Source organism: Ooceraea biroi, chromosome 1 (genome assembly GCF_003672135.1).
Source record: "Ooceraea biroi isolate clonal line C1 chromosome 1, Obir_v5.4, whole genome shotgun sequence".
Classification (NCBI taxonomy): Eukaryota; Metazoa; Arthropoda; class Insecta; order Hymenoptera; family Formicidae; genus Ooceraea; species Ooceraea biroi.
The window spans coordinates 7,214,086-7,241,414 of record NC_039506.1 but is presented as its reverse complement, the minus strand read 5'-3'; the positions used below and the strand labels follow the sequence as shown (position 1 = coordinate 7,241,414).

The window sequence follows — 27,329 nt, the reverse complement described above, 5'->3', positions numbered from 1 at the left end:
TTTTGATGATTAGCGTTTCAATAAGCGACGCAGGAAGGTTGAATATTAAATACACTTTGTAATAGCTCTGTATAATGTACTAACTGCGGCGGAATATTCGCATAAGCTGGGGATTCATGCATTAATCATTACTATCAACCATCTCATTATTGTCTTCCACGAACGACGTCTTCCTCGTAATCTCGTTTGCATAAATTACAAGCAGACTCCCGCGGTCCCCGTGCGAGATTACTACGTTTTCGTTTCACGAGACACGTTGTCGGGAGCCCGACGGGCCCCAAGCCTATGAAATTAACGGGGAGGAAGAGGGAGGGGCACGAATTAAAAGTCGTAATGGTGCTCGCACGTTATGCGTGTTGCGTTGCGTGTGCCCGCGAAGAGTGTCACGCGTGACGTGAAGGAAGCGTGCGTACGCGGAGGCACGCGAGGGAAAATGGGATGACAAGATCGCGGGAAGGAGGCGTGAGAGAGGAAGAGGATAGCAAGGAATGAATTCTCTTATTTCACGAAAAGAGTGTTGCTAAGCACGATAATCTTGCGGGAATTTGATCTAATATCGGTGATCAATTTTCTCGCTCGGACGATTAAAGCTCTTGGAGACTCGAACGTGAACCGATTTCGAAGCGGACTTCGTCTCAAACAGAACTATAAATCGAGTAAATTTAAGAAAAATTGTATTAATAATAGTTATTATCGAGTTATGTGCACATCAACGTGGAGAGAGGACAAAAAAGAAGGTAGAAAGATGTAAAAGTACATAAGTGCAAAGATGTTCTCTGCAACGAGCTTCGGTCTCGCATTTTTAGCATTCTGTAATTATCGTCCGGATGATCGATGTAATAATTTTTTTGCTAATGATTAACATAAAACGCCGTCGGCCTAAATGCAGCTTAATGGAAGGCAAAATAAAATAGCAAAACCAGCAAATTAGGATGAAATTCTGCATGATGGGAATGACGTCGCACTTGTGCAGCCGGTGCACCATATGTTTATGAATAAATCCGTGGTATGTACGTAATGGCAATTATTTCTCTTTTTCTTTTTCTTTCTCGTTTCATCCCTTTGTACGTGTATCTCCCTCTCTCTGAGAAAAGAGATCACGGCAAACGCGTTTTGCGCCAAGAGATTATCATCGCGTGCTCGCGCTTCGTTTCTCGACGAGAGAAAGGGAAGAAAAAGGGAGAAGAAAAGGTCTCGTGAAAGACCGCGGCATACATTCTTCACATTACATTGCACTGACGAATCGTCGGCCACAAAGTGCTTCATTCTTCCGATTGTTGAGCTGCTTCGAGAACGGCCGTCGTTATGAAATACTTGTGATAGCAAACGAATGCAGTTGAGTTTTAATTAATTTCCGTAGAATAACTACGTGCTTGTTCTTTAGAGAGAAATATAGAGAATGTTACGGGTTGTGCGCGCGCGTATTAAATTTCAGAAAAATATTCTTTGAAGTCTTTGGATTATTACCTATTCGTAACGGAATTTAAATCGAGCCTTAATTAGCAAGATGGACTATTGTAAGATAGTTTTATAAAATAAATTTCAAGGAAAAATATCAGTTTTTATAATTTTAATTAAATATATTCTTTCCTTTGTCGAAGAAAGAAAAAGAAACAGAGAGAGAAAGTTAACTTTACAAGACATCGTGTTTCATCATTCGTCTCGAATGATAGATTCTAAATTTCGAATCCCAATATCGAATATTTTCGATAAATACGGATCACAAAACCACCGACACAGCGTATCGCTTTGCAAAAATCGACATCTGTATAAAAATGGCAGACAAAAAAATATTCAGTCCCGAAATATTCCTTGCCGGCCGTTAAAAATGTATACGGATGCTCCGATACACTCGGAGAGATATTTATCAGCGGAGATTAAAACGGGACATCTCGCGTGTGCTCACGCACACGAAGCGCACACGCACGCACATTCGGATACCGTAAGATTTCGGCCGTCCGATCGGAGTGCCACGCCATTCGACGTGCAGACAAAAAGTAAACCACGCACAAAAAAAGGACCATTCTTCATTTCGACGCAATATGCAAAATCGATCGACAATCAATCCGGCTGAGAGCCTGGAATGACTGTTGAAGTTTCGCTGCGACGCTCATAAATAATTTAAATCGTAGAAACGCATGATGCAGTTTTAATGTATGTACGACACTCAAAAAGTCGCGAATAATCATCGTGATTGCATCCGACAATTTTGTATTGACGTTTCACATCGAAATTACCGTCTCGAGAGCGGTCATTATCACCTAATAAGCAACATTTCGAAGCTGAGTTTACAAGATGTCCTAGATTTCTCTCATCCACGATTTCTTTGACCAATTTCAAGCGGATTCTTCTATCCGATAAAAATATCTCCAAGCGTGTGCACTCAATCTTCATATTAAAATCGCATTGAATATTAAAGCGTGGTTCGTCTCGATTTGATTCAAGATGTAGGATTTTGTCAATTATTAATAAGCAAATGGAGTTCACTTGAATTAAAATAGAAGTAAAATGAAGAGGAATTTCCTGAAATTTCGTTCATTTAACTGAAAAGTTAATCATATCTCGGTGTTTGTTCAGAAATAAAATTCACTCCATTCAGGTATTCGTCCAGAAGGGAAAATGCCAAAGGTGTGAGACGTCCCGTCACCGTTGCCCTATCGTAATCCGAAATTTCAGTTTATTTGCAGAAATAAATTCGATGATGAAACGAGAAAAAGAGATAAAAATCTCCGCCGCGCCGGAAATGTGCTTAGCGTGTACTGCATTTCCTCCGTTAACGTAATTTCGCATGCTCGCGTTACCGCGGATGCACGTTGCACCGTTGCCGCCGTGACTCAGAATGGAAAGCCGACGTTATCGTTACGTTATTTTTCCTTCTTTTTTTCTTTTTCCCTCGTAGATTCATTGTTATCGCTCCAACGCCAACTGGATTGCAAGGTGTCTCCTTTTGTTCGTATCGACCGGTGCCTCGTATCGTGAGTGTTATCTGGCGCTTTGTTTGTTTAGCGGCCTAGGCGTCCGCGCGGTGCAGCTTTAAAACGGATAATCAGCAGCAACGAAGGCGAGCGAGGCATTTGAAAAAAAATCAGAGAAGGCACGATCGTGCAATCTCCAAACAGAATACGCGCTCATGAATCATCACTCAACCTTTTTCTGAAATCGTCCGAGTCATCCATTCCGGCAGGCAAACCTGGCACACTGAATTGTACTTTGAATCTTTCGATTTCAAACGTCGCAATTCTTGCGCCATGAAAATTCGTTTTCGTTAAGAAACTAATTTACTTGGAGATACATTTTGACGTAAATTGATATATAAAGATAAATATATTTTTGATAAATATTGCTTTGCGCTCAAAGTGTGCAAAATATGTTTAGCGGATATAATTCCGTTGTCTGTGCATCCCTCACGCGATACAGATCGCGTACGAGATCATCGTAATTTCAACAGTACTTCACCGTTAAATAATAGACAGAAATTACGAGTAAATTCCGTATCGTCGGAATCCATTATCTGATTAATCGCCACAATACAAACAAAGCTTTGACCATTTCGAGCAACGGGAACGCTACGCCCGTGGCAGAAATAATTCGTCTACAAGTTCTCGGATTTCGAGAATGTCTTCGCTGTTTCCGTTCCGGATGTTCCGGGTAAAAAAGTAGGAGCAGCACGCGGACGACGGCAGACACGAGACGGACATTTCTTCCTGACTTTCTAATGTCACTTAAGCACCGTAAGGATCTTTTCCTGCCTTCATCCGTTTATAATACAAATTCGAGCGAGAGTAATTGCGGCCTAACAAGACGCGCGTTTTATTATATAATCCAACAGGCGCGGATAACGCAATCGGCATACCACTTTACACTTTATCGATGACCGGCGGGTTAATCGCGTGTTAAGCGCTTTCCCATCAGTTTTAATAGCTTGTGTGAAAAGCGTAGGTGATAAATGAGCGCGGCGAAGGAAAAGTTATACGGGCGTAATAGCATGGGAACTCTGCGGTCACGTGCGCCATTTTATTTATGAGATGCGAAAGGATGAATGCGCTCGTGTATCGTTCCTCCGTGAGGTGCTATTTCCGGCATAATTGCGGCCTGACTAAAAGCGAAAACGAACATTGAACGCGATATTACGACACGTACAGATACTCAAATAAGACCTGGGGTAATTCATCTCTGCAGAATTTCGTGTTCTCCAATCGAAATGGACGTTGCGATTTGATAAATGATATTCTTATGTGGGTCAGTCATAAAAAAAATATCTTCGTAACGACGTGGTTCCGTGAGAAAAATGGCTGATGCATAATGTGGCGCGCGAGAAGGGAAATTTCTTTAGCTGATTTGCGCGCTCGGGTCAAGGATCATTACGTAATAACGTGCGATTCTAAGTTTTCGTCCGAGCTTTTAAGGATTCTGGAAAGAAAGATGTGTGGCCTCCTGTGGATGATGAGTTTTGATAGTCGGGTTAGTAAAGTTGTATTAAAAAAATATTAAAATATACGATAGGGGAGACTTGCTCCGCACACAAATTACATATACAGCATATTGGCTATTGTGTGTTATATCTGCCTTGTACCATGTAATTTGCTAATTATCTCGCCGGGAAAATTGCGGAACAGAAAAGGGAGTTTATCCAATCAGAGATAAATTGGAGGATCCGAAATAAATGATCTCCATTCACGTGAAAACAGTTCTCTCCGGTAAAATCGTTTTCGCTGAAGCGCTGAAGCTATTTCAATGGAAAATTCTTATCTGCGAAATACTGCATCAAATCTTCATCAACTCCTCCGACAAATCGACGAGTCTCTAGGAACGGAGGAAAATCTAATTAATTCCGTTTGGCACTTCAAGACCGGCCAGTCAACAACCCTCATTATAGGTCTTGCGGAATTGACGTTCGTGAATTCGCCCTCGCGATATCTCATACATTCCAATAAGTAACATTTCCTGAATAAATTTACTCTCGAAGTGAGCAGGACTACGAATAAGCTGCAACCGTGGATTCAATTAATACGTAACAAGGTAAATAATTAATGGGCGTACAGATACATCGAATTACAGTTGCGGATTTCGGAATTGGCCAATTAACGAGGGGTGTGTCGCAAAAATCAATATTCTGAGGGCGTATATGAAGTTTGTATAGAGATTTCGCTTCGTACTGTAATGTACTTTTCTATATTTCATGTGCAACAACAAGTTCTTAATGTGTCATCTGAATATTTGAGGATAATTAAAGATTGTTACGATGTCATAATCAGATGATGAAATTAATCTGATCCGATATTATAGTAATTAGCGTAATTTTCAATTATCCGAAGCTTTTTTCATGTTATCGTGATATTACTTTAATAGTTAATATATATGAATGGTTAATCTGTAATATGATTTGCCTCTGCATTGTGATTCACAAAAGAATGTTATATATTTATGACAATGCTATTAATTAGCGCGTGAAACCTTTATCTTGCCTACGATAATAAAAATATACTTTAAATATAATATAATAGATATTTTTATGGTAGATAGTAGACAGAAAAATCAATTCAAGGATGTTAATTAACATATAATGACGTTGTATATTTTTTCTACCTCCCCAACGACTCATTTCAATTTATCGTTAATAAGTACTCGTGTACACAAAATTATTTATTCTGATATTGTCTTTGTTCAATTAATATCGAATCTCGATTTTGTGCTTTCACACGAGTGTTACAAAAGTTAGGAATTATACTTCTCATGTAATACCGATCACATGAGTCGTGTGGTTGCTAGCGGAGCAACATTTGAGAAGGCACACCTGTCTACTTCGCAAGAATCTTTCTCTCTCTTTCATGAATGTATATATATATGGTATACATTATATATATATATGCCATAGAGTTAACGGTCGATCGACTCTAACGACTACGCCTTATTTTTAACGCTTTAAAGCAACGTCAGCGGAACCGGCGCGTGTCCATTCTTACGTGAAAATCGGGAGTAACGGGTCTGCAACTTACAAAGCCACTCGACACAATCGCTTTTCAATTAATATTAAGATGAGATAATACTCGATGAAAAAATGAGAATTACATCGCGTTATTAAGTGGACCATGCTTATCAAAGTCAATTGCGCGCATCCAATATTAAGAGTTAGTTAACTATCTTAAGCTGCATAATTTTGAAGACGTAATCTATTTCTGAGCGTGTTTACGTGCAAGGTGCAAAGTAGTTCACAGCTAAGAAACGTCCTGCTAAACAAGCTTTGAACAATAATTACATTTAGTCGGAAATTTCTGTAGAGAAAGTCTCATTAAACAACAAACAACGCCCATGACATTGTGTACGCTGCTTTATTCAATACATTTAATCATTCGTTTAAGCATTCTTCTCTTACACTTCCATTATTGTGTGTTTTCTTCGTAAAAGTTTATTAAGAGTAGTGGGAAATAGATTTGGCTGCTTCCCTCTGACGATTGAAAGCTTTTTCCCCACGCATTATCGAGGGTTGCGAGAGGTTGCGAGGGTTGTGTGATTGATTATTTTCGGGTAACCCTCGCACATTCCAAGATATAATATTATGACATTGCGTTTTCAGTAATCTGTATGTGTAATATATATTGTGAAATTATTTAATTAATTGCAATCATACTGTAACACTTTTCGATGATTTTATTTAATTATCTTGTCAATTATTTGATATTTCTTTCTCTTTTCTTATTCTTCGTCTGATTTAAACGAAAAATTATTGCTTCGTGAAAAATTAATATCGTTTGTATTATTATAACCGAAGCTGTGTTATAATATAGGTACTTTCCACTGTTATTCATCACTGTTATTATTGAAAAGATGAGTCTCTTCGATATCAACTTATATACACAGAAGAAACGTTTATCTTTGCTATCCACGATTCTTGTGCTCTGCAAGTTATATATGTCTATTCCTTACTTGAAATTTTTCTTTATTTTCTGCACTGCTGTAACCTTGACAAACGCGAACGACGCTTTCTTATTCATTGCTCCGCTTTCGTTACCGTCCGTTAAATAAAAAAGAGGCCAACTAACAGAAAAGATTATAAGCTTTCAAGAGAATTCCATTGCTAAACTAAGACTCTATCTACCCGTCCGAATCTGGTGCGCGTTGCGGCTGTGAAAACCACAGATGAAGCAGATGGAAACCACGGGGGTATTATTCGCAATCGTCAAATTATACTCTCGCAGTTCATAGTCTCGTTAAATCCTCCCCCGTGGAGAATAAATTCCGAGGTGGAGAAGGAGAAGGGGTCCAATTATTGCAAAACGTCGATGTACGAGAACGAATTCGCACACATCGCGCATATTGACGAACGCAATTCGTACTTTATATTTCTAAAAGACACCCTCGTGACTCCAACATGTTTGACATACCCTTTGTTCCCTGTGTATCTCCCCAAGTATAATTAATTACTCACTACGAGCAGATCCGAACGTCGTCCTGTTGTTGAAGACGGCAACAACTCCGCATTATCGTCTCCGTGTGCCTCTGTCTCTCGCTTCTCCCGGTAATCTCTCTTTCTCTCTCTCTCTCTCTCTCTTTCCTTCTCTGTTTCTCTTTGGTAAGTCCACAATGAGACGCTCTCGCGAGGTATCAGGCCGCGGTATTTCGCGATGACCCACGCACGTTCTATATCCCCCTTCCTTTATCCCCTTTCTCCACCCCCCTTGTTCGCGATCGCGCGCTGTCTGCACTACACCCGCGGGGCACAACACACGGTACCCATGACGACGCGTTCGCTCTCTCTTTCTCTCTTTCTCTATCTGCTTTGACACTCAGGAAGACTCAGCGACTCCGAGTTTCTGTTCATCCGAACATCCGATTCGGTCCGGGTTACTCTTGTCTCGCCGGCGAATCGAAACGTGCACGGACGGAAGTGCACGAGCTTCAGTGAACGAGCGAGGAACCACGCGGGCTGACTCTGCTCCGATTTGGCGCCAAGTGACACGCGAACGGCGAAACGATCCTCCCACGACGAGGCACGGCGCGCTACTGACCGTCGGCTGAGGCGTAGCAGCGGCGAACGCTCTTTGATGCCTTTGAGGCGGCCAGTGCCGCACGCATGCGCACAGCCGCGGTAAAAGGCGACCCCAGGTTCTCGCGATCGGCGACCAACGACGAAAGATTTGGCCGGGAAATAATGCTCCGTGTTTGCCGAGCCGTTTGTCTCTCCTCGACAGGTGGAATTTATTTCATTCATCAAGCGAAATGCGCGAGAACTTCACACTAGGATGAAAGAGAGGAAGGGGAAAGTAACGTTGAGGTAAAAAACCTGATGATCGCACGAATGATGCACGACCGAAAACATCTGGCGAAATGCGATGTTTGCGAAGCGCCTTACTCTTGACGGCACGTCCTCTTGTTTATCGACACTTGTGAGGGTAATGAATTAACGATATAATTAACATGCATATGTATAAATGCATATGTATCAAGGGTTTTCTTAAGCAAGCTTGTACAGAGTTTAGCCAGAGAGCGGAAGAGCTACCTAATTTATTTTAATTGACGCAGAGCTACCTCGAGGCGCTTTTGATGTAAAAGATGCATAATGCGTGTGATGCATAATGGAATATTCCTCGTAATATTTTCGAGAAATATTGTCTCAAAAATAGCTCTTTTTAAACTTTTGTAATATTTGACTCTTACAACTTTTCTCTATCGAATTTGCGATTGATCTTTAATTAAAGGAGATATTGCAAGTGACGGAGCGGCACGTCGCAGCTATTGAAGTCGTGATTTTTCTGTGTCTTGCCGAAGGTGATTCGAGAAGATGACATCATTGGCTGCAATGGATTACGTATTCGCGCATACCGATCTGTCGCGAGGCACAGTGGGACTCTAGTAAAAGGCGGAAATCCACAGGCAGGATGATAATGTCATGAATGCACAGCATAGTACCTATTGTTCTTCATCGGATTTTCCGGAACAGCTGCCTTTGAATGTGCCCAACAATGATTATGTCCGACTACAGGAATCATAACGAAAAATGCTTACGCTGATGTGGAGCATCTGAATAATTTAGTCTTATTAAAATTTAATACGATAACCGATCTTATTACTGCATAAATGTACATCTAATTCGTGACATAAATTTCATTAAAGTCAGACATAAATTTAACTAAAAGAAATAAGAAAACAGATTGTTCTCGTTAGCACAAATGTATATGTGAAGAATAATAGCACTTCATATTTGTACTTATATATCTTTCTTTCTTTTTTTCTCTCCCTCTTTCTCTATGTAACATTTTTTAATGAGAATACATTGCCGCAGGATATGATCGATGTTGCAAACATTTGTCTTGGAGGAAGCATATGTTGCTTATTTAAATGAAGGAAACATGAACTGAGATGAGAGTCGTTATTTGTTATCTCTGAACATAATTTTACTGTTCGTCAAAGAGACAGAGAGAGATTCAGGCTCGTATATTATACGGTATTTTTCTGCGAACAATAATTACCTACGAGTAGACACGTACACATGTGCGGATACCCAGAAGAAAAAATACAAAAGTTGTTGGCGTGACGTACACCGTTATGCTTGCCTCCTCATTACAAGCTCCGTCTTCGAAAATTGGCACGTTTAGCGCCGGAAACCATGAGCGATGACGATGACCGTTCTCATTGCTGTTTTTGAGTCCGAAATCACTTGCGCAGGAATAATTACATGAATCTTAACCGTTAAATACAGCTTCAAGAAAAAATTGCTTGTTATCGAAAATACGTCATTTTGCGCGTGAATAAACTTTAAAAACAACGTGCTCTAAATGTCGACAAGTGCGAGCAAAAGAATAATATCGTAAACTAATAAATCTTATTAATAATGAGTAACGCAACCGAAATTTTTATTCTACGAGGCACTCAGCAGCTACCTATAAAACAGAAACTCATATAGATTTATGGAAAGAGAGATTTTCTTGAATTTTTCGGTCCCGCGGAACTCCGCTCGTCGAGTGCGTTCTACGCGATGGCGATATGCAAGGCCATTATGATTTTATTTTTTGCGTAAATCGCGTCGGCCAACATTTACATGTGACGGCACGAGGGAATGCACTTTTCCTCGCGCTGTTCTGTACACATGCCTTATCACACGTCTTTGTGATAGAATAACGAAAATCCGACGTGTGCATTTATTATAGCGCAGAAATGGCTTCTTGGTTACAAAAACTCCATTTGCCTGCTTAAATCCTTTGATTGTAATAAGCACTGATATAAAAATTTGTCTATTATTTTTCATGCGATTCATTCTTATTTACTTAATAGAATAACGTTATAGTTATAATGTTTATTAATATAACGATAAGTTAAGATAATCATTATTATAGTTGTGATAATTAATTCCGCTTTGTTTAATACTAATATTTATTTTATAATAAGTAATATTATGTTTATTGTATTATCATATCTGTCGAAATTTTTATGATCGTGGGTTGCGATCGAGGAGCATGGCGCGGACATAATGTAATGTAAAAATTTACGATCGACCTTGGCCTTCCAGATATTATCATGATGATGCTATTAAAACTTCCCTTTTAGGATTATTGCGCGCCGTCGAAAACTTTAATAGCACTTCTCCACGCGCAACGATTAGTTCTACTTCCGGGGAACATTGTCGCTATAATATATGTTCTGCGTAAGCTCATTTTGGCTCATTTTTCACTCTTTCACTCTTGTCTTCCGACAGCAAATATAATGCCAGCGACTTTGTTCGCCAACTTTCAATGAACAAAATTAGCAGCCACAACGCAAGCGGTTTCTACGGTCTCAGCGAGCATGAAAAATGTAACGTGACCGATTACAACCTCGATGTGCTAGCCAGATTTTTATGATGGAGCTCACCGTAATCGCGGTTGTCGTAAGATAATGACAGAGCGAGGGTTTCACCGGTGTTTCTTTGTCGAACTCGCAGACTCGACAAACAAGTTTTACATTCGGATTTGTGCTCGCTGATTTATACGGCAAAAAGGCAGAAAGATTTGCACGTAGATTGGCGGCTAGCTCAAGGATAGTTCGTGCGTTCAACAACTCTCGAGTAAGCGCGAGTGCGGCTGGAGTTCTTGCGCGCACAAATTCGATTCATAAATCTTGCGAGGAACGGATGGCGCAATTCGAATCGCGAGCGGTTTGACAAATACATTTTGAGTATTGACGAGTGAATTATCAGTTCATTACGCAATGTCATCGTTTGATTTATGTAGGTAAAATCGATAATTCACAGTGAGTCAGTGGCATAACGCTCCGCAGGTGCGCATTTAGGGAATTCCGCAAATCAATCACGAGGCGGGATAATGATGGGCGACGTCTGCTCGTTGCGTAATGCACAATTCATCTTGTGTGCCGTTTCTTTAATTACTTCCTACAAACATCGGATAACAAAACAGGGCAGTCTTTAGCTGAAATACGTTCTCAAAAATATTCGTGAAATTCGTCTTTTCTTGCAAGATAAACAGAGCTAAAGTATACATAAACGTAAATTTCTTAACGCGTGGATGTAAACTTCAAGTTAACTTTAATTCGAGAAAGGACTCTCTTCTCAAGGTAATCTATGAGATGAAAGTGATCGCTATATTTCAATTTGACCTGGACCTACGCCTAACGTTCCACGAATGCAGTTCGGATCTTCGTTCATGCGAACGTTCGCCATGAAACTTGCAAATCCAATTTTCCGGATTACAACTCGGGTTAGGAATTCCCGTTGCTGGAAGGCTGGACTGGTCGAGTTCGATTTAACTCCGACGAGGCGTGTTTCAGAGAGACGAAACGTATTTCGTCCGATGCTCTGGGGATCTTTAAAGCTAATATCAGGATATCGCGTGCACGCGAGGGGCCACAGGTGGTGCATCGATGCAGGTCTGCATATCAGGCGACATGGAATTATTAACTACCTAACGGGCGCCATATAACTTAATTAATTAATTACTATCGGTGCGCTGCGATCGCAGCACAAAGCACTCGCGTAAATATGCACAGAAAAAATATTACACGGCACAAGTAAGAATTTGTTGTTCGTAAATCAGATAATGTGCTGATTTTTGTAATTATTTTGAAATGCATTGTAATTACGATATTTTTCTTGGATTTTTTTTAATTCGGTTTCGATAAACATATTAACATATTACGTTACTCGTAAGAGTATGGCATGTGAACGATGTATGCTATAAATAAAATCGATCACACGCCCCTCACCGAATTATCGGTAACACGAGCGATGGAGCTTCCCCCGATATATCGCAGCTGAGAACGTATGCGTGTTCAATGTCGCATGATTCACGCATCGGCATACATACAAAGTAGTAACGAAATACCTGCGCGGAAAATTTATGTATGCATGACGTAATCGAGAAACAAAATAAGAAATTCAGAGCAGATACATGCCTTTCATGAACGTGTTCAACTGTTACTACTCGTAAGAATTTTTACAAAAGCTCGTGTAAACTTGTATGGAATACATTTGCGAAGCTGTTTGCTATATTTGGCCCTCTCACTAAACTGTCATATAATTATTATCAGGATTTATACACCAGAAAATAAGCGCAAATTGTTCCGAAACTGGACTAGCTCCAAATCAAAAGCGTTTCAACTTTTCGAGTTAATCGACCTGATTTACGTGTGTCCATTGTGCGTTTTTAGACTTATATCGTGCGCGTGCGTCGCTCCGCGCTCTCAAAAATCACGTTCCATTTAATCGCTGGCGACGAACGGGAACAAGGTTCCCCAGAAAGTTGCGAGGCTTAGAGCCGGCTCTGACATTAGAGAGGCGGAGGTTAAAATCCGAGAGGATTTCCTTGACACACGGCGTCAGTGCCGACCGCCATTGTTCGAATTGCCTGCGCTAATTCCGCGATCCCCTTATATGCATTAACTGCTCCAATTAATACGAGGAGTGACGTTAAACTAATGAGACAGAACTTCGATTCAAATCAATTAATGCGACACATCCATAATGGATCATGATGTAGCAAAATTATTGCATTATATAATCCGCACGAGTCAACTTTGATCCGCAAAGATTAATCACAAGATTGAAGACAAGAAATGAAATCAATATCGTTTTTATAAATCCAATCTTCGATAATACAAAATATATTTTACGTGAATTATTAATATGTTATCGTTGTCATTTATTTCGCATTGCTTTCCGCAATCTCCTCAAGATCTGGTCGCGGTAATTTGCAGGAGATTCAAAGCACACGGATTATTCGAGTTTGAATATTGACCTCGCTATCTCAGGAGGCTCATCTTTTTATGTGTAGGCGATCCTTGCATTCTGCAAGGATGCTTGTCACACCAGCGAGATTGCTTTCCGGTTTTGGCAAGCTTGAATAGACACTGAAAACCGTGCCAAAGCCACGGCTAATTCCGCGTCGAAGGAGCAACTGGCACGAATCGAGTTGCAATACAGGGTTACGGAATTATAAGGCAAGGTCGTCGCCCAGTCCGTCGTCAATAAGGTTAATAGAGGACGCGGCGGCCGAGCGATTTCCTTGGCACGGCCGGTCCGCGCTTTAATCGAGTTACAGTTTGTAACGACAGCGAAAATCTATTTTACTGCCCGAGAGATATAACTCCGGAAACTTCGATAAAAACTGCATAAAACTCGCCATGCGACCTCATCTCTCCCTCGTCCTTTAAGAGCACTTTAAAGACTCAGCGACTGCTGCTCCCATCACGAGCGTTCACCAAGCTTGCTCGTGTTTCATTATTATAATTGATTTATTTAACATTTACACAAGTACGTATCTATATATCTCGATGTCTTTGATGATGCATATGCGGTAATGGATGATATACGTGATGTTCGTACGTAGGTATCATCATTATTAATTACGCCCACTCTCCGGATGGGGAAAGAACACGAGTGAAACGTGAAAATATTTGTTGCCAGTCGATTTACGTCATTATCGCGTGATTTCAGCTGTTACTAACGTCTGCTGTCGACGATAAAACGACGCATGGGCGCCGTATAGAGAAATTCAATACCTCCAGTCCAGACGCGCGGTGTTTATTTCCATAAAACTTGTAATTTATCCCGGGGGCGTATCACCCCATTGGAAACGTCAAGCGTGCTCGACATACAGCGCGAAAAGCACGTCGGTGAAAACGGTCATGTCGCGGATGTCACGTTCAAATTGCGGCTGAACGACATCATCGCGATTATAGAAAGCGGAGGTAAATCAATCGCACGAATGCACACGCGGAAATGATGCGCGGAAATAAATAAATAAATGACGGAATAAATAACGGAACTTTGGATACCCTGGAGGTTCTCGTTCTCATGCAACGCGCCCTCGGGGTGATAATCAAATTGGAATACTTCAAACGAGATCGAATCGGGACGAAACGTTTCGCGCTTACGAACGGGCTGCAAAATCATTGACGCTTATCATCGTTCGCTCGAATTAATTGAAGCGCATGAGGAAAATAAACAATTCTGTAAAATGCAAAGCGAATAGTGAAACGGAAAAACGCGAGCAATGTTGTGATTCTCTCTTTTTACAAAACACACGTGCAGTTCTCGTTTATACAGTGTCGTGCAAACGCACGACTGAATGCACGCGCTCGCAGTGAAATACAAACGAATATATTTCACTCACTGTGCATGCTTTACAAAGAGTTACGAATTTTTCGTAGTCCTTTTTCCAAAAGTATCTGTCGTTTTTTCTAATTAATCTTAGCAGGAAGCTCAAAATAAGTTTTTTGCTACATGCAACGCAAATATACTGAGTTTACGGTACTAAAGTTTCGTATTTCCTAATAGGAATTATATGAGTTAAGAACAACAAAAAAGTGGAATTAAGCACAAAGACGAAACTTTAGTACCGTAAATTGCCATGAAATGTAAGCAGTCGTTCTTTCAGTATTCTTTGAAAATTTGTTGAGCGTGAATATTGTATAATTTATAAAACGTTAAAGTTTTATGTTTAATTTTAATGTTTGTTACTGTGCTTTATGATTCTATGGGGGCGCATATGCGAGACTTCTAAATCTGGAAAAATGCTGGGCGAATGCAGATAGGGAAAGCGAAGTGCATTGTAGCGTCGGACGGTGATTCATGCGAGATTTCCCTGCTGCCTACTTTAGAAACTAGAAAAATTGCACCATTAAGAAACCATCGTTAGAAAGCACGCCGGACAAAAGTACCAGAAAAGCGCGCAAGAGTTCCAAGTTCTCTTGAAAATCCCCTCTATATCTTCTAATTGAAAAATTTTAATTGTACATGTGTTCGCTAATTGCTAGCGTCAAGTAAACACGCATAAATATTTCCGCGAGTAGAAGCTATTTTAATTAACTTGTTTTCCAATACCGCTGAAACTAAGCGGAAAATATGGATAAAAGTTGCGTAAAAACGTGGTGCGCATACACGAACAAATTTTCCAACCCGCTGTGAAATTTTTGCCACTCCTAGAAACACGCGCGAAATTTTATCCTGCAAAAATTTTGTACAAGTTTTGCAACCGTCGCAAGCTCGATAGTTGGCAGATAAAATGCTTGAAACGTTGAGCAGTCAACTACAGCTTCCTCGGCGGAAATCGATCGAGGTTGTTCACCCTTCCTACTTATGCGAGTATACACGTACCTAGTGTTCATTCGTTGGCAGTTTGCCCGATTAAATATTTTATTCTTCGCCGACACTCTCTCGCGGCTGCGTATGTGTCACGCGGATCGATGACACCTGACACATGCGACGTAACTTCGTCGCTGAAACGAAATTAATAAACTAGAACTGCCACGCGCTACTGAAAAGCAAGTAACAATATCTACTGGACATTATATTATTTATTTGTTCCGTCGTGGCGTGTAATCTGATTGACGCACATATCGCCACTCTCCTTTCTGTAAAGTGTAACAATGTTTAATTTAGATTTAGTGTTTTAACTGCTTTCATCATATTTCTCATAAATAACTACGTGGACAGTTGGAAAAGTGTCTGTGAATATGAATTGTATATTGTATAATTGAACTCTTAAAATCACATTAGTATTTTCCAATTTCGCAGTTTCCTACATTTTTAATTAATCTCCTGATGCACACTGGTTGATATGTTGATTAGCCAGAAAACTAAAATAAAAACTAGAACAAATTTTAATTTTGCATTATATTCGATCTAAGAAATATACGATTATAATATCTAATTACGAAGAAATTGCGCAGACAATTAAACTATTAACATCTCATGATACATTAGAGAATTATTGCCTTCTTGGATATTACGTCATTTTCAGAGGGCTTTAATAAATTAATCGTATAGATACTTATAATTAAACGTTTCACTGAAATCTCGTTTCCTAAAGTTAAACTTGATGAAAAATCAAATAATTCTCTACTAAATTGTCTAACTTGTCATAACAAAGTATTCATTAGTTTTAACAGTCATAACATATAAAAAAAGAAACGCAGTCATGTTTAAAAATTCTTACTCTGAGTATTGAGCTAGCAGTAATAATCAATGTTAATTAGAGAGATACTTAAAAGTGTACGCAATTGCGTGACGCTTCTCTTAACGAAACTACTTACCAACCTTTTTACATAACAACCTTTTGGATTTTACAGAATCGTCTTGAGTAATAAATATACGTATGATATACCGGGGTTCGATCGATCTATCGTAAAACAAATACGATCGCGTGACTACAAGAACACGGACTTCGTAGTGAGCAGGATTTAATCTGCTTAACAGGCGCGACTCGCGCGATTAGATTTGCTTTCTGCAAATCTTCCGTATATTACGAGAAGATCGCAGCTTCTATCGTGGGATTACCTCGCGCCAACACCACCACCACACACGTGTCTTAATGCACTATTTATTGAGCACTTTGTGCGATAAATATCGCAATGTGTTATTTAGCACCGTTCCCTTCACATAGAAATGTGCTGCGCTGCCGCGTTGCGGATTTCACGTTCTATAGTACGGTCTGTAGGTAGACAGTGGGATGTTATTCTTCGATAAATGATGGACATCACCCTGGTCGTACTCCACGTCGTTGTAAATCCCGCTCTGGTTCTGAAATATCAATTAACTTGTCAATACGTGATTTAATTGAATCGGCTTTTGTAATTAGAACGATCAGATAATAATACGAACGAGCTAAATAAATGTCAAAATTGAGCGGCTCAAATAATGTTAAAAACATAGAGGGAGAATAAGAACGACAACTCTGTCCGAGAAATTTGTTCATTTAAATGAGATTAACAAGAATTCCCTCATGAAAGTATTAGTTTCTGATTTTCATCTGGAACTGGCTTAATTATTAAATTTTTTTCTATCTTTCTCTTTGTTTCCATCTTATCACATTTAGTAATAGAGAATTAAATATATCGGAAAAGGCTAGAAACTAATCATTTACTTTCAAGATAAATTTCTTTCTGTTTCATGTAATTACAGCGTTCAGTTCAATAATTGGTATCGATTTTATCTTACCAAGATAAATTTCCGAATCAGCTCGCAACATTTTCAAGATTTAAGATCTCACTGGAATAAATACTTCTTCGCGTTTTATTTTCACTCATCTAGTCATCTATTCGTCTGCTCTTCTTATTTTTCATAATTCATCCATTCTCGTTATCGTTAAACTACCGATGTATAATACGCTCGACAGCTTAATGGATAATTACCGCTAATGAGGACCTCGACTTCGGCCTCGGCACATGAAAACCACTGCTCTGAGGAATTAGGTCGGCTCTGTCCTTATCCTGCGGTTCGGAATCCGAGCTATCTGGATCTGGTTGGGGTCTCTGACGTGACCGTGGAGGGGCCTGCAACCGCGGTAATGGGACCGGAGGTAACGTTCCATGGACGCTCATGGGTGGATAACCGAACATCGCCGAACTCGGCCGTGTCGGACCCATCGGTTCGGTCTTTCCATAAGAAATAATTTTCATTAATTCATTTATTATCGTCGATATGATAAGTTTAAACGACTCAATCAGAGATATCGATTATGGGATTAATTAGTAAGGTTGACACATACCGCGTAAACGTTTGCTGTGGCCATGTGCTCCCCGAAGTGGGCCCACATGTAGGGTGGCAAGTTGGTTGGCGGTCCTTGCTTTACGGATGCTAAAGTACCCACGGAACCGACCCTTGCTAAATTTCCTATAAATTATTCGTGACTTCAGAGCCGTGTTATTCTAGGAGGAAGATCAGATTTAATTAATGGGTAATTGATTTTACCTGGGAGGGTACCGGGCATCCCACCTTGGATGTAACCGTACACCGGAGAACCTACAGATTTCTGTTCGCGAGACCACCGTCGACTGAAAAAGAAATAATTAGATTTAAGTAAAATTTCATTTTCCTCAATTCGTAGATATAATTACCTCCACATGACGAGACAGACTAGCGTCAGCACTATGATTATTAAGGCAGCCACAGACGCGCCTATGGCGACGCCCAAGACTTCTCCGTCGAGTTCGCATTGCGCCCCATAATAATTGCCGGTGCACCTGAAGATTAGAAAAGTTTACGTAAAAGTCTATAAATTTATTTAGCACAGGTTTGCATAATTGCGTGGACTTACGCGCACTGCATCTGGTCTCCTTGATAAGAGCATGTGCCACGATTGTTGCAATGACTTGAAGGACATGCCAAGCACATCCTACCGGTTTCATTGGGATCATCCTTGTGAGGATCCTTCAATCCTGGATTGCAGGCGCAAGTGAAACCGCCGAACGTGTTGGTACAACTGGCGGAGGAATGACAGTCGTTCAATTCCGACGAAGCGCATTCATCTAGATCTAAAAATTCGAACATTTTTATACTTAATTGTCATTTGAATTACAAACTTTAACAATTCTTAAATTGAGAATGATATGTTTGCGTAGATTTTAATCGAGATTTTAATTTATGATTCAAAGTCGCAGTAATTACTGTTACTGATTATAATTTATTAATTATAATTTACTGATTACCTTGCAAGTTCGATATAGATCCAGGTGGGCTGTCCACGTATAAGGCACTATTTCCGATATTGTTATTTCTTCTGTGAATAACACCTAGCAAATGTCTTTGGAGCTCGCCAGCTAAACTTGGTCTGGTCGTTCTCGGCTCGTAGGTGAGCTTCAGAGTTGCATTTACAAAAACTCCACCTTGCCCTTGGCTCACATCCCCTTGATAAACGTTATTTATCAGCGATCCCATATACTCATCGGAAAATGGCGTCATAGACATAGCAGATTCAACCTGTGTAAAAAAGTAAAATAAAAAAATTAATGTAACTAAAATTGCATGTAACATATTGAAATAAGTATTGAAATGCAAGTAAAACGAATTTTAAGTATGTGTCATTGAAAGAAGTAAATAAAAAATGTAATCTAAAAGATATCGATCATCTTATTGATCTTCCAGGCACATTCAATTTATACTTACAGCTCTGTTCGCTTCATAAGCGAGAGTTTGATAAGACTCTGAATCCTTATCAGCCAATCCTCGATCCCACACGACTTTCTTGTCATAAAATTTGTCCACCCTGATCGACACGACGATGCTAACGATTTCTAAAAAAGTAATATATCGAATATGCAAACCGTGGTTCGTGCAATGTATCTCTCCATGATTTTCGTTCACGTTCGCTTACTTTTGCACGGTAGTGAATGCTGCAATCGCGCGTATCCGGGCTTGCATTGACATGCTGATACCCCTTGTACGGTCGCACAAGCTTCGTGTTGACTCGCGTCGCATGTGCTCGTGTCGCCGACGATGCAAGTGTCTATTCTGACAGGTGGCTGCGTTGGTCTTCGATACAACGGTGGCTGCCTCCGATTAGGTCCAGTTGGGCGTGACGTGACAACGGGAGCATCCGGTTGCGGAATGGCGAGACTACAAAGAACAGAATTTTTAGTCCGATGTTTTATCCATCGTGGTTTTACCGAACCATTTGTCTTATCGTTGGCGTAGAACTGTTTTGTAGACAACGTGGAAAATAAAACTGTTAATAAAGTCGTTAAATATGACTAAATTGTCTAAATAACGTATAACATATCATGTACATAATTTCTGCTGGATGATATATTGGAGAAAAGATCAATTTCAATTTTAGAACCGCGTCATGGAACTTACCCGGTACCAATAATGGGCGGTGCTTGAGTCCTAGTCGGTTGTATGTGCTGGGGTTGTACATGCGTGGGTTCGGGTGTTCGATCCGTGTTGTCGAACAGATTTAGGTACGTTCTTTTGCCATCGATGCTTACAAAACCTTGTCCACCGACAGCGGAAGTTAATATCACGTCACCGCCACCTGAGTTCAAGGATACCCTAACGCTCTCCCCTGAATAAAAGTAGAAAGTCACGCATTTGCTTGGAAAGGAAATGATAAATTTGGCTGCATGTTTCGTGAAGATTAATGTGATATTCAATGACTAAGATATATGTAATGAAGGAAAAGGAATTAAGCAACCAAAAGAAAATTACCAGTACTTCCTCCAGGCCCCTGAATTGCTGATACGGTTACATCAAACACGTCACCGTGAGATGGATGTCTCGAAGGCGCGTAAGGCCTCTGGCTTGGTAATCCTTGCGCTGCAGTGTAATCCAGAGTATCATCTAACACAATTCCGGGTCGTGGTCGATAACGTTCGGTAGTTCCTGTTATAAATACGTTATCGATTATTTGTGATTATCAATTACATTACACTCAACGGATCTCTTGTGAAATAATATCGAAAAATGTTTTTAAAAGAAAATTTGATTGTGGAGAAAGCTATTATGTTTGTCTATTTGGAGACATATTCTCTAATAATAGTTCTCTATACAATTAATCAAATTTTCTTTAAAAAAGTTTCTCGATATTTTATTTCATAAGAAATACAATGTCTATATCACGCACATTTATGTATAAATTTTTACATGCCTGAAATTTTCGTGAACATCGAAGTTGTGGTATGAACGACGCTCTTCTCAGTCGTGCTCGAGCTCGTCGAGTAAGTCGTAGGGAGACTATCAGTCGGCGTCGAAACGCTGAACATTGGTTCGATGTAATCGATATCAGGCGTTCTGCTGGGTTCCAAATTTACCACGCTGGACTTAGTAGTATTAGCGTTCGTGTCCGCGGAAGTTGTGGAGGTCGGCCGCAGGACGATTTTCGTCGAGGTAGATTCAATCACCTGGACTGACGAACTGGTCTCGATGTTTAACGTGCTGGTTGAGAAGGTCTTCGTCTTTGAAGCGGTTGGAACGATCTTCTCGGTCGATTTCTCCGTCTTAGATGCTTTCTCGTCGTTTTTCGATGATTTCGTAACTTTGATTTGAGTGTTCGAGGACGTTGTCGTTTCGGAGGAATCTGGACGTTGCGTTGTGTGCGCTGGAGAGACATAATCCGCGGTAACGCCGAGGATCAACGTCTCCTCACCATTGATCTTGTTCTCCTTCAATGGCGTGTGATATTTGTGAATTATATGGTGCTTTTTTGTGGATTCCTCGAGTTCAGATTTTTTCGTATTATTCTCGATGGTTGAGTCATCGATCACCGTCGTGGATTCGTGGCGATCGTTGTCGACGCTGGAATTACTCGTAAAAGTTTTAATATCGTCATCGTCAACCAGTGTTCCCTGATGACTAGCGTCTTTCTTTATCGCGGAGCTCTCCTGGGGTGTTTCAGATTCCGGTTTTAGATCGTACTGCGAGTCCTCCGTCGTCGAGAAGTTCTTGTCACGATGGAAGCTGGAATCCAGCGGCGGCGGCGACGGTTTATAAGGTAATACCGGTCGTCTGTTTCCACCTTAAGGAGAAAAAAGGATCAGTATCTCCAAGCAATTTTCTGTCTGTTAAGGTGGAAATTTTAATTATAAAATTTTACGCTACATGCTCTTGCATCCCGTTATGTTAAAGCACCCATACAGAGTAAATTAATTAATTAAGTCGCCTAATTATTCACGCAAAATATACGACGTACTATGAGAAGAATCCCAACTCCATGGCGGCACGACTTGTTCGGGTAGTGGTACTCCACTGATGAAGGGTCTAACGGGTCTCTCTGGTGGCAACTGATTCAACAATGGTCTGTCAGGTGCAGGGGGCTTCTCGAACGGGTAAGGATGGGATGACGTTGGCGGTGGCGGTGGATTCATACCGGGAGTGTTAAAGTCGGGCGGTAACGGCGGCACATCCGAGATTCTGGGTGGTCCCCTGTTGTTGATTCTGCCAACGCGATGTTACTATTAATTAGGTAACTACATAAAACGATTTGGGCTATGTGTACATCGGCATCTTTATCTAATATAAATAATTTAATATGATACAGATTTTTAGTTTTTAGCTGATTAAGTAAGTATTGTTGAACATAGTTTAACTTGTCTGTTCTCTCGATTAATTAACATCTTACGCAACATTGCGTGCATATTAGAGTGATGACTTTTAATACCTCGTGGCTTGTATCGGCCTCAATGGCCTCACAGTGTTGGCGGCCACATTGACGTTGCCATTGAGTAGCTTGACAATGCCGGTGATAATATCCTGTATATCGGGATTTGCTTGTCTTTGGCCAGGTGCGGCAGTTTGCAGAATCGGTGGCGGTGCGTGCTCGCTATAAATCCTCGGGATCTCTTGACGACCTCGCCGATCCGTTACTGGTGAATGCTGTCCTCGTGGCTTCGGCACGCCAACCGGCTGATGGGGCTCCGACAGGAGATCTATTCTCAGCGGAGCCCCTTGTCCTTCCCCCGACATCGATTCGCTAGTCGTAGGTACTATTCTGTTGGTGTTGATAATTATTTCGTGATGTTTTCAGCCAAAATATTTAAAATTAACTTAAGAAAGGATTTATAAGTAACAATTATCGTTGTGTAGCAATTATTTATCAGATTAGTTTTTACCATATTATACCATAGTACCATATTATTCTAAGTGATTGTGCTTAGAAATCAAGTTGACATAACTGATATTTTAATAAGTGCGAAAATTATTAACGATATATTCGCATCAGAAAATGTAACTGTATTATTTTTTAATTAATATTTCTGAAAATGGAATATGACTTACTGATAGTACTCGCCGGCTTTCACCTCGATGTTATTGCCGTCGATATGAGCCACGTGTTTCGACGATGTAAGCTCGTCGATGGACTCACGATTCGTATCTGTGAATACGAACCTGCTTTCCTCCCTGTCATGATCACTGACGCTCCTCGAGCTTTCCAGATGAAACGCCGGGATGGTTTTCTGAAAGGTCAAGGTTACTGGTCGACTCTTGCTGGATGTTTTTTCAGGACCAGTGTAAGCGTTAGCACTTAACACGATATTTTCCCGAGACGCTCGAGAGGATGTTTTATCGTTCTGTATGGCCAACGTTCCTGCAAATAAAAGAGAACCAGTGTCAACCGTACCGCAAACACTCTCCATGTTCTCTGGAAGGCAGAGAAAAGCGGAGTATCATAAAATATATTATAGTAAATGTTCTATTATATATAATAAATAATCTCTCGCAGTGAAAAAAAACATTACGTTGAATAATAATGTACTGTAATAATAACTAATAACAATAACAATAATCGTAAGCAACAACAACGCACTTTTGCTTGTATTTTTGTTCGCCAATCGAACTGAGAGCTAGAACCTTCAGTCTTTTTCATGGCGGGAAGCAATTGCAGGAAATTTGATTATATTGCAGATCTGACACGTGGGGGCGATAAACCCGAATGTAACGCGTGCTGGTACTTAACGCGAATATTAAAACGGTAAACCACTGAAGTGAAGGCTATTAGAGGCACAGTCGCGTAAGGAATATTCTCCATGCTCGAGGAACGCTGTATAATACCTGCGTAAAAGGCTAATGAACCCTTTTCACGATATCGCATAAACGCCGCTATTTACGGTGAACTGATTACACCTGCGCGACTGACGTGCGGAAAACAAAAGGGCCGACTGAAGGGCTGCTCGGAAAAGAGCGGCGATTGTTTTTGCAGTGTGCAAAAAAGACACAACAATATGTTAATTGCAGTGACTTCCTTACTCCAGCGCGCAAAAATGTATAATTATATCGTCGTTAGGGCGTAATTAGCCCTACCCTGCTCGCGTGAGAAAGATCTCGTGCACTTGATCATGACGCAGATGAAATAATTTCGCGCTCAAACGGTACTTTGCAAAGGTATTTTACGGTACCGCCGAGATGCGCGCTCGCGTGGCCCTGTTAAGGGAGAGACATGCTGGGTCCATCGCGGAAAGAACTGTTAAACTCGCACGATGCTGAAGATACGCGAGATGGCCCTTTGTATCAGTGCAGCGGAAAGTACTGTAAGTAACGGAGGTTTCCTCCGTTCGAGGTTGTTTAGAAAATTTATCTAACTTCGCGATAATCTCGTCTCTCTTCCCTTACACCAGCTTCAGAGAGAAAACTGAAGAAGAAAGAAAGATCAATATTAAATCATAACAACGATCGTTCGATACATCGCCTAACGAGGATTCTCGTTGAGAGAACTCCATGATCTCCATAAAACTGACCTAAAGATAAACCAGAAAAAATAATAAGACGAAAGAAACGCAATGTACATCTTGCGATGCACGTTCAAGCTGACGTGGTGCGCAAATGAAAGAGGATCTTCGCAGATCTCTTCAAGAACAACTGAGAACCTGCACCGTGACCCTATCCTCGGCTAACCAGGTGATTCCGTTCTCCTTCCCGCGAAAGGGCGGGTCCGAGTGGCGATCCATCAGATGAAGAAAGCTCGGCGAGTTCCACAAAGTCGATCCGCCGGGACGAACGGTACTCGAGCGGTTGACATTCTCGAGGCCGGTATCGAGTGGTTTGACCAATCGTGGACGTGACGGGTATGAAATTACTATTGCGCTCTGTTCACCTTCTCGACTCTCGGTTCGCCGTTCACCTCCCCCCCCTCCTTCCCCCTGTCTTTGGTGGCACCTTGCGCGATCGAAGGTAAAAAGGTTCATTGACATTGGCGATCCGGCACATCGAACGGCACGTCGATCGAAATCGATCGCTAACTCGAGATCATTCCTGATAGGAAAGCCAATCAAGGAATACACGGAAGTGGTCGTTACGATTGGTCTCGATCACTTACGATGGTTCCGCTGAGGGAGCAACGTCAATTTCATTTAGCGATCAAATGGGTAGTTATAATCGTCGAGCGATTTCAACGGTTGATTTACCGCGAGCTGCTGATGATGTATTTATGTAAACGCATACTCCATTGCGTGAAAATAATTGAGGAATAGAAGGGAATTAATTATATAACCAGAGGAACGAACATTCAGAAATATATAAAATTTATATTATGTGAAAGAATATGATTTGCACCGCACTTTGTTTCCGTGAGATCCTTCTCATATGATTATATGACGATAATGCATTTAATATTATCGTAACACGGTTATCTGTTCACACAGAATTGCGCTGCAAACGAGACGTCTCATCGAGTCTCTTATTTTCTCACCTTGCTCCCTTTAATGTCGTAATTAAAGAGTGTGGAAGTAGCGAAGAGGGTGAAAATGAGTGGGATGTTAGCTTAGTCACTGCTATTTTAATTATATTCCTTTTTCTATAAAAAGATTGCACAACGTTTCCGTTTCCCAACGAAATGTTATACAACAGCGTAAATATTCTTGAAAACATTGAAGAATGTAAATTCGATAACTAATACATCTTTCTCTTTATTAAAAAAAAATATATATCTCGAAATTGTCTTGAAATTTAACTTTAACTTTAAGGAAATCTAAGGAGTAGCCATAACCGTAATCGAAAAGTACCGTAATCTAAACGGTTCCGGTTTTCTTACTCCACCAAGAAGTCGAAACCGAAACGGTTATCAAGCTGTATGGTTCAGTCATAGTCTCATTAAAAATTTGTAATTTTCGAACATCTTCCAAGAACTATTTCACATTATACATTTAAACCGGAGGATATCTCGGATACTAAGATTATTAGTAGATATCGAAGATGCCGAAGACTTGAAGATGGAATTTCGTTTGCACGTGTATCGCACAATAGCAATGCAACGGTGCGCGAAGTAATTTAAGTGAAACCAAGACGACACGCTGCACAGATCACGCAGGTTCGATAATGACGATATGCCTGACCTAAATATCGTCCATAAATGCGGAATATCGGCCGCGAAACCATTAACCGCGTCTATCTCGCGTAGCGTACATCTTTGCGTAAACGTTCTCACATCCGGCAAGACGTTCGTAAAGATGCATTTAGAGTTATCGCGTAGAAAGTCTGCATATTAGAGAACTATTTTTTCACGTGCCTTTCCCTCTTCTTGCGGCTTTCACCGTCGACGACAATAGCATGGCATGGTTCGACGGTACCAAATCAAGATTAGCACTGTGTTCCTTGTGTAACGCGCCCATCCTTCGCGATCCGATTATGCTCCATCAAGGGAAATGAGAATTACGAGGGATTTTTAATTCCCGAAAGAGAGGATTTCATTTCCATTCTACTGGAAGTAATAACAGTGTCGTCGAAACTAGAATTTCTCTTTTACCATAAAAACAAGAATTATCGGTAAGATGACTAATGGACATTCGTACTTTAAGTAACACTGAAGAATCAGATTATTTAATAATAGTGAACGATCTTGCACGCCATTATCTCGTTCTCAGAGACTTATAGCATCTCTACAATGAGTTTACTCACGGAATGAACTAGAAAGGAACGCGTCGCATCAAAAAGCGTACGTTTCAATCCTCGATCCACGCTACATTGCAAAAGTGTAAAATTAATAAAACGCGGCATTAATCGGCAGCCAGCAGCAATTACTCAGATGATGTCGCGAAAAACGAAGTTACGCGGCGCAATCTCTCGCGGGAATAAGAACTTTAATGTTCACGCGGGCATGCGATCCAGATTACGTTGGGCGGAGTCGTCCACATCGCCGTCGACTACTATTAATTATTCATTAGCGAAGGTGCCGATCGTTCAGGTAAAAAGCACATTTGTGCCTCGGCGAATCGGTCCGCCGCGCTCGGTTCGCGAATACTCTCTTGCGAGGCATCTCTTCCGCACGCATTATTTATCCGTAATTGGCCGTGATTAACGCGCCTCGCGACATGCCGTATTTCTCGATGGCGATGCAGAGGTGATTTCCATGTGTTTCCGATGTAGGTTTTTCTACTGCGATATGCCGTTCCTGCTCGCACAATGCCCTGGTATCGTAATTGAATCGCAACAATGACGGTTGATACGAAGGAATGACGAGGCCCCTTGTAATTCCCTTGCGATGAATCATGATTCAGGATTGGTATTAAATTAACTTTCATTAAGACAATTTGATTTTTGTAAATGCAAGTCTATACAAGGTTATTTTTTTCTGTAATAATTCATGTACAAGTTTGCATTGCATTCACGCGGCTTGAGATTCCGTAAAACTTATTTA

At 40.7% G+C, this 27,329-nt stretch overlaps 2 protein-coding genes across 2 annotated transcripts in view; both read right to left on the bottom strand.

Annotated features, from left to right (window-relative positions):
* Positions 1 to 8,039, bottom strand: part of LOC113562292 — a 43,498-nt gene extending 35,459 nt beyond the window's left edge. The window contains exon 1 of the mRNA XM_026971236.1: positions 7,427 to 8,039. The gene's annotated coding sequence lies outside the window, so the exon portion shown is untranslated. The remainder of the gene's footprint in view (positions 1 to 7,426) is intronic.
* Positions 8,040 to 15,933: 7,894 nt separating this feature from the next.
* LOC105285457 lies at positions 15,934 to 23,366 on the bottom strand. Its single transcript, XM_026971483.1, has 15 exons — positions 22,979 to 23,366; positions 22,362 to 22,691; positions 21,894 to 22,138; positions 20,853 to 21,719; positions 20,414 to 20,587; positions 20,063 to 20,270; positions 19,581 to 19,822; positions 19,373 to 19,500; positions 18,916 to 19,186; positions 18,525 to 18,741; positions 18,325 to 18,450; positions 18,179 to 18,261; positions 17,976 to 18,100; positions 17,620 to 17,862; positions 15,934 to 17,008 (listed from the first exon to the last, which is right to left on the bottom strand). Exons 1-15 carry the CDS (start codon positions 23,335 to 23,337, stop codon positions 16,901 to 16,903), a joined length of 3,726 nt encoding a protein of 1,241 aa, XP_026827284.1. The 5' UTR covers positions 23,338 to 23,366; the 3' UTR covers positions 15,934 to 16,900.
* Between the last annotated feature and the right edge of the window lie 3,963 nt (positions 23,367 to 27,329).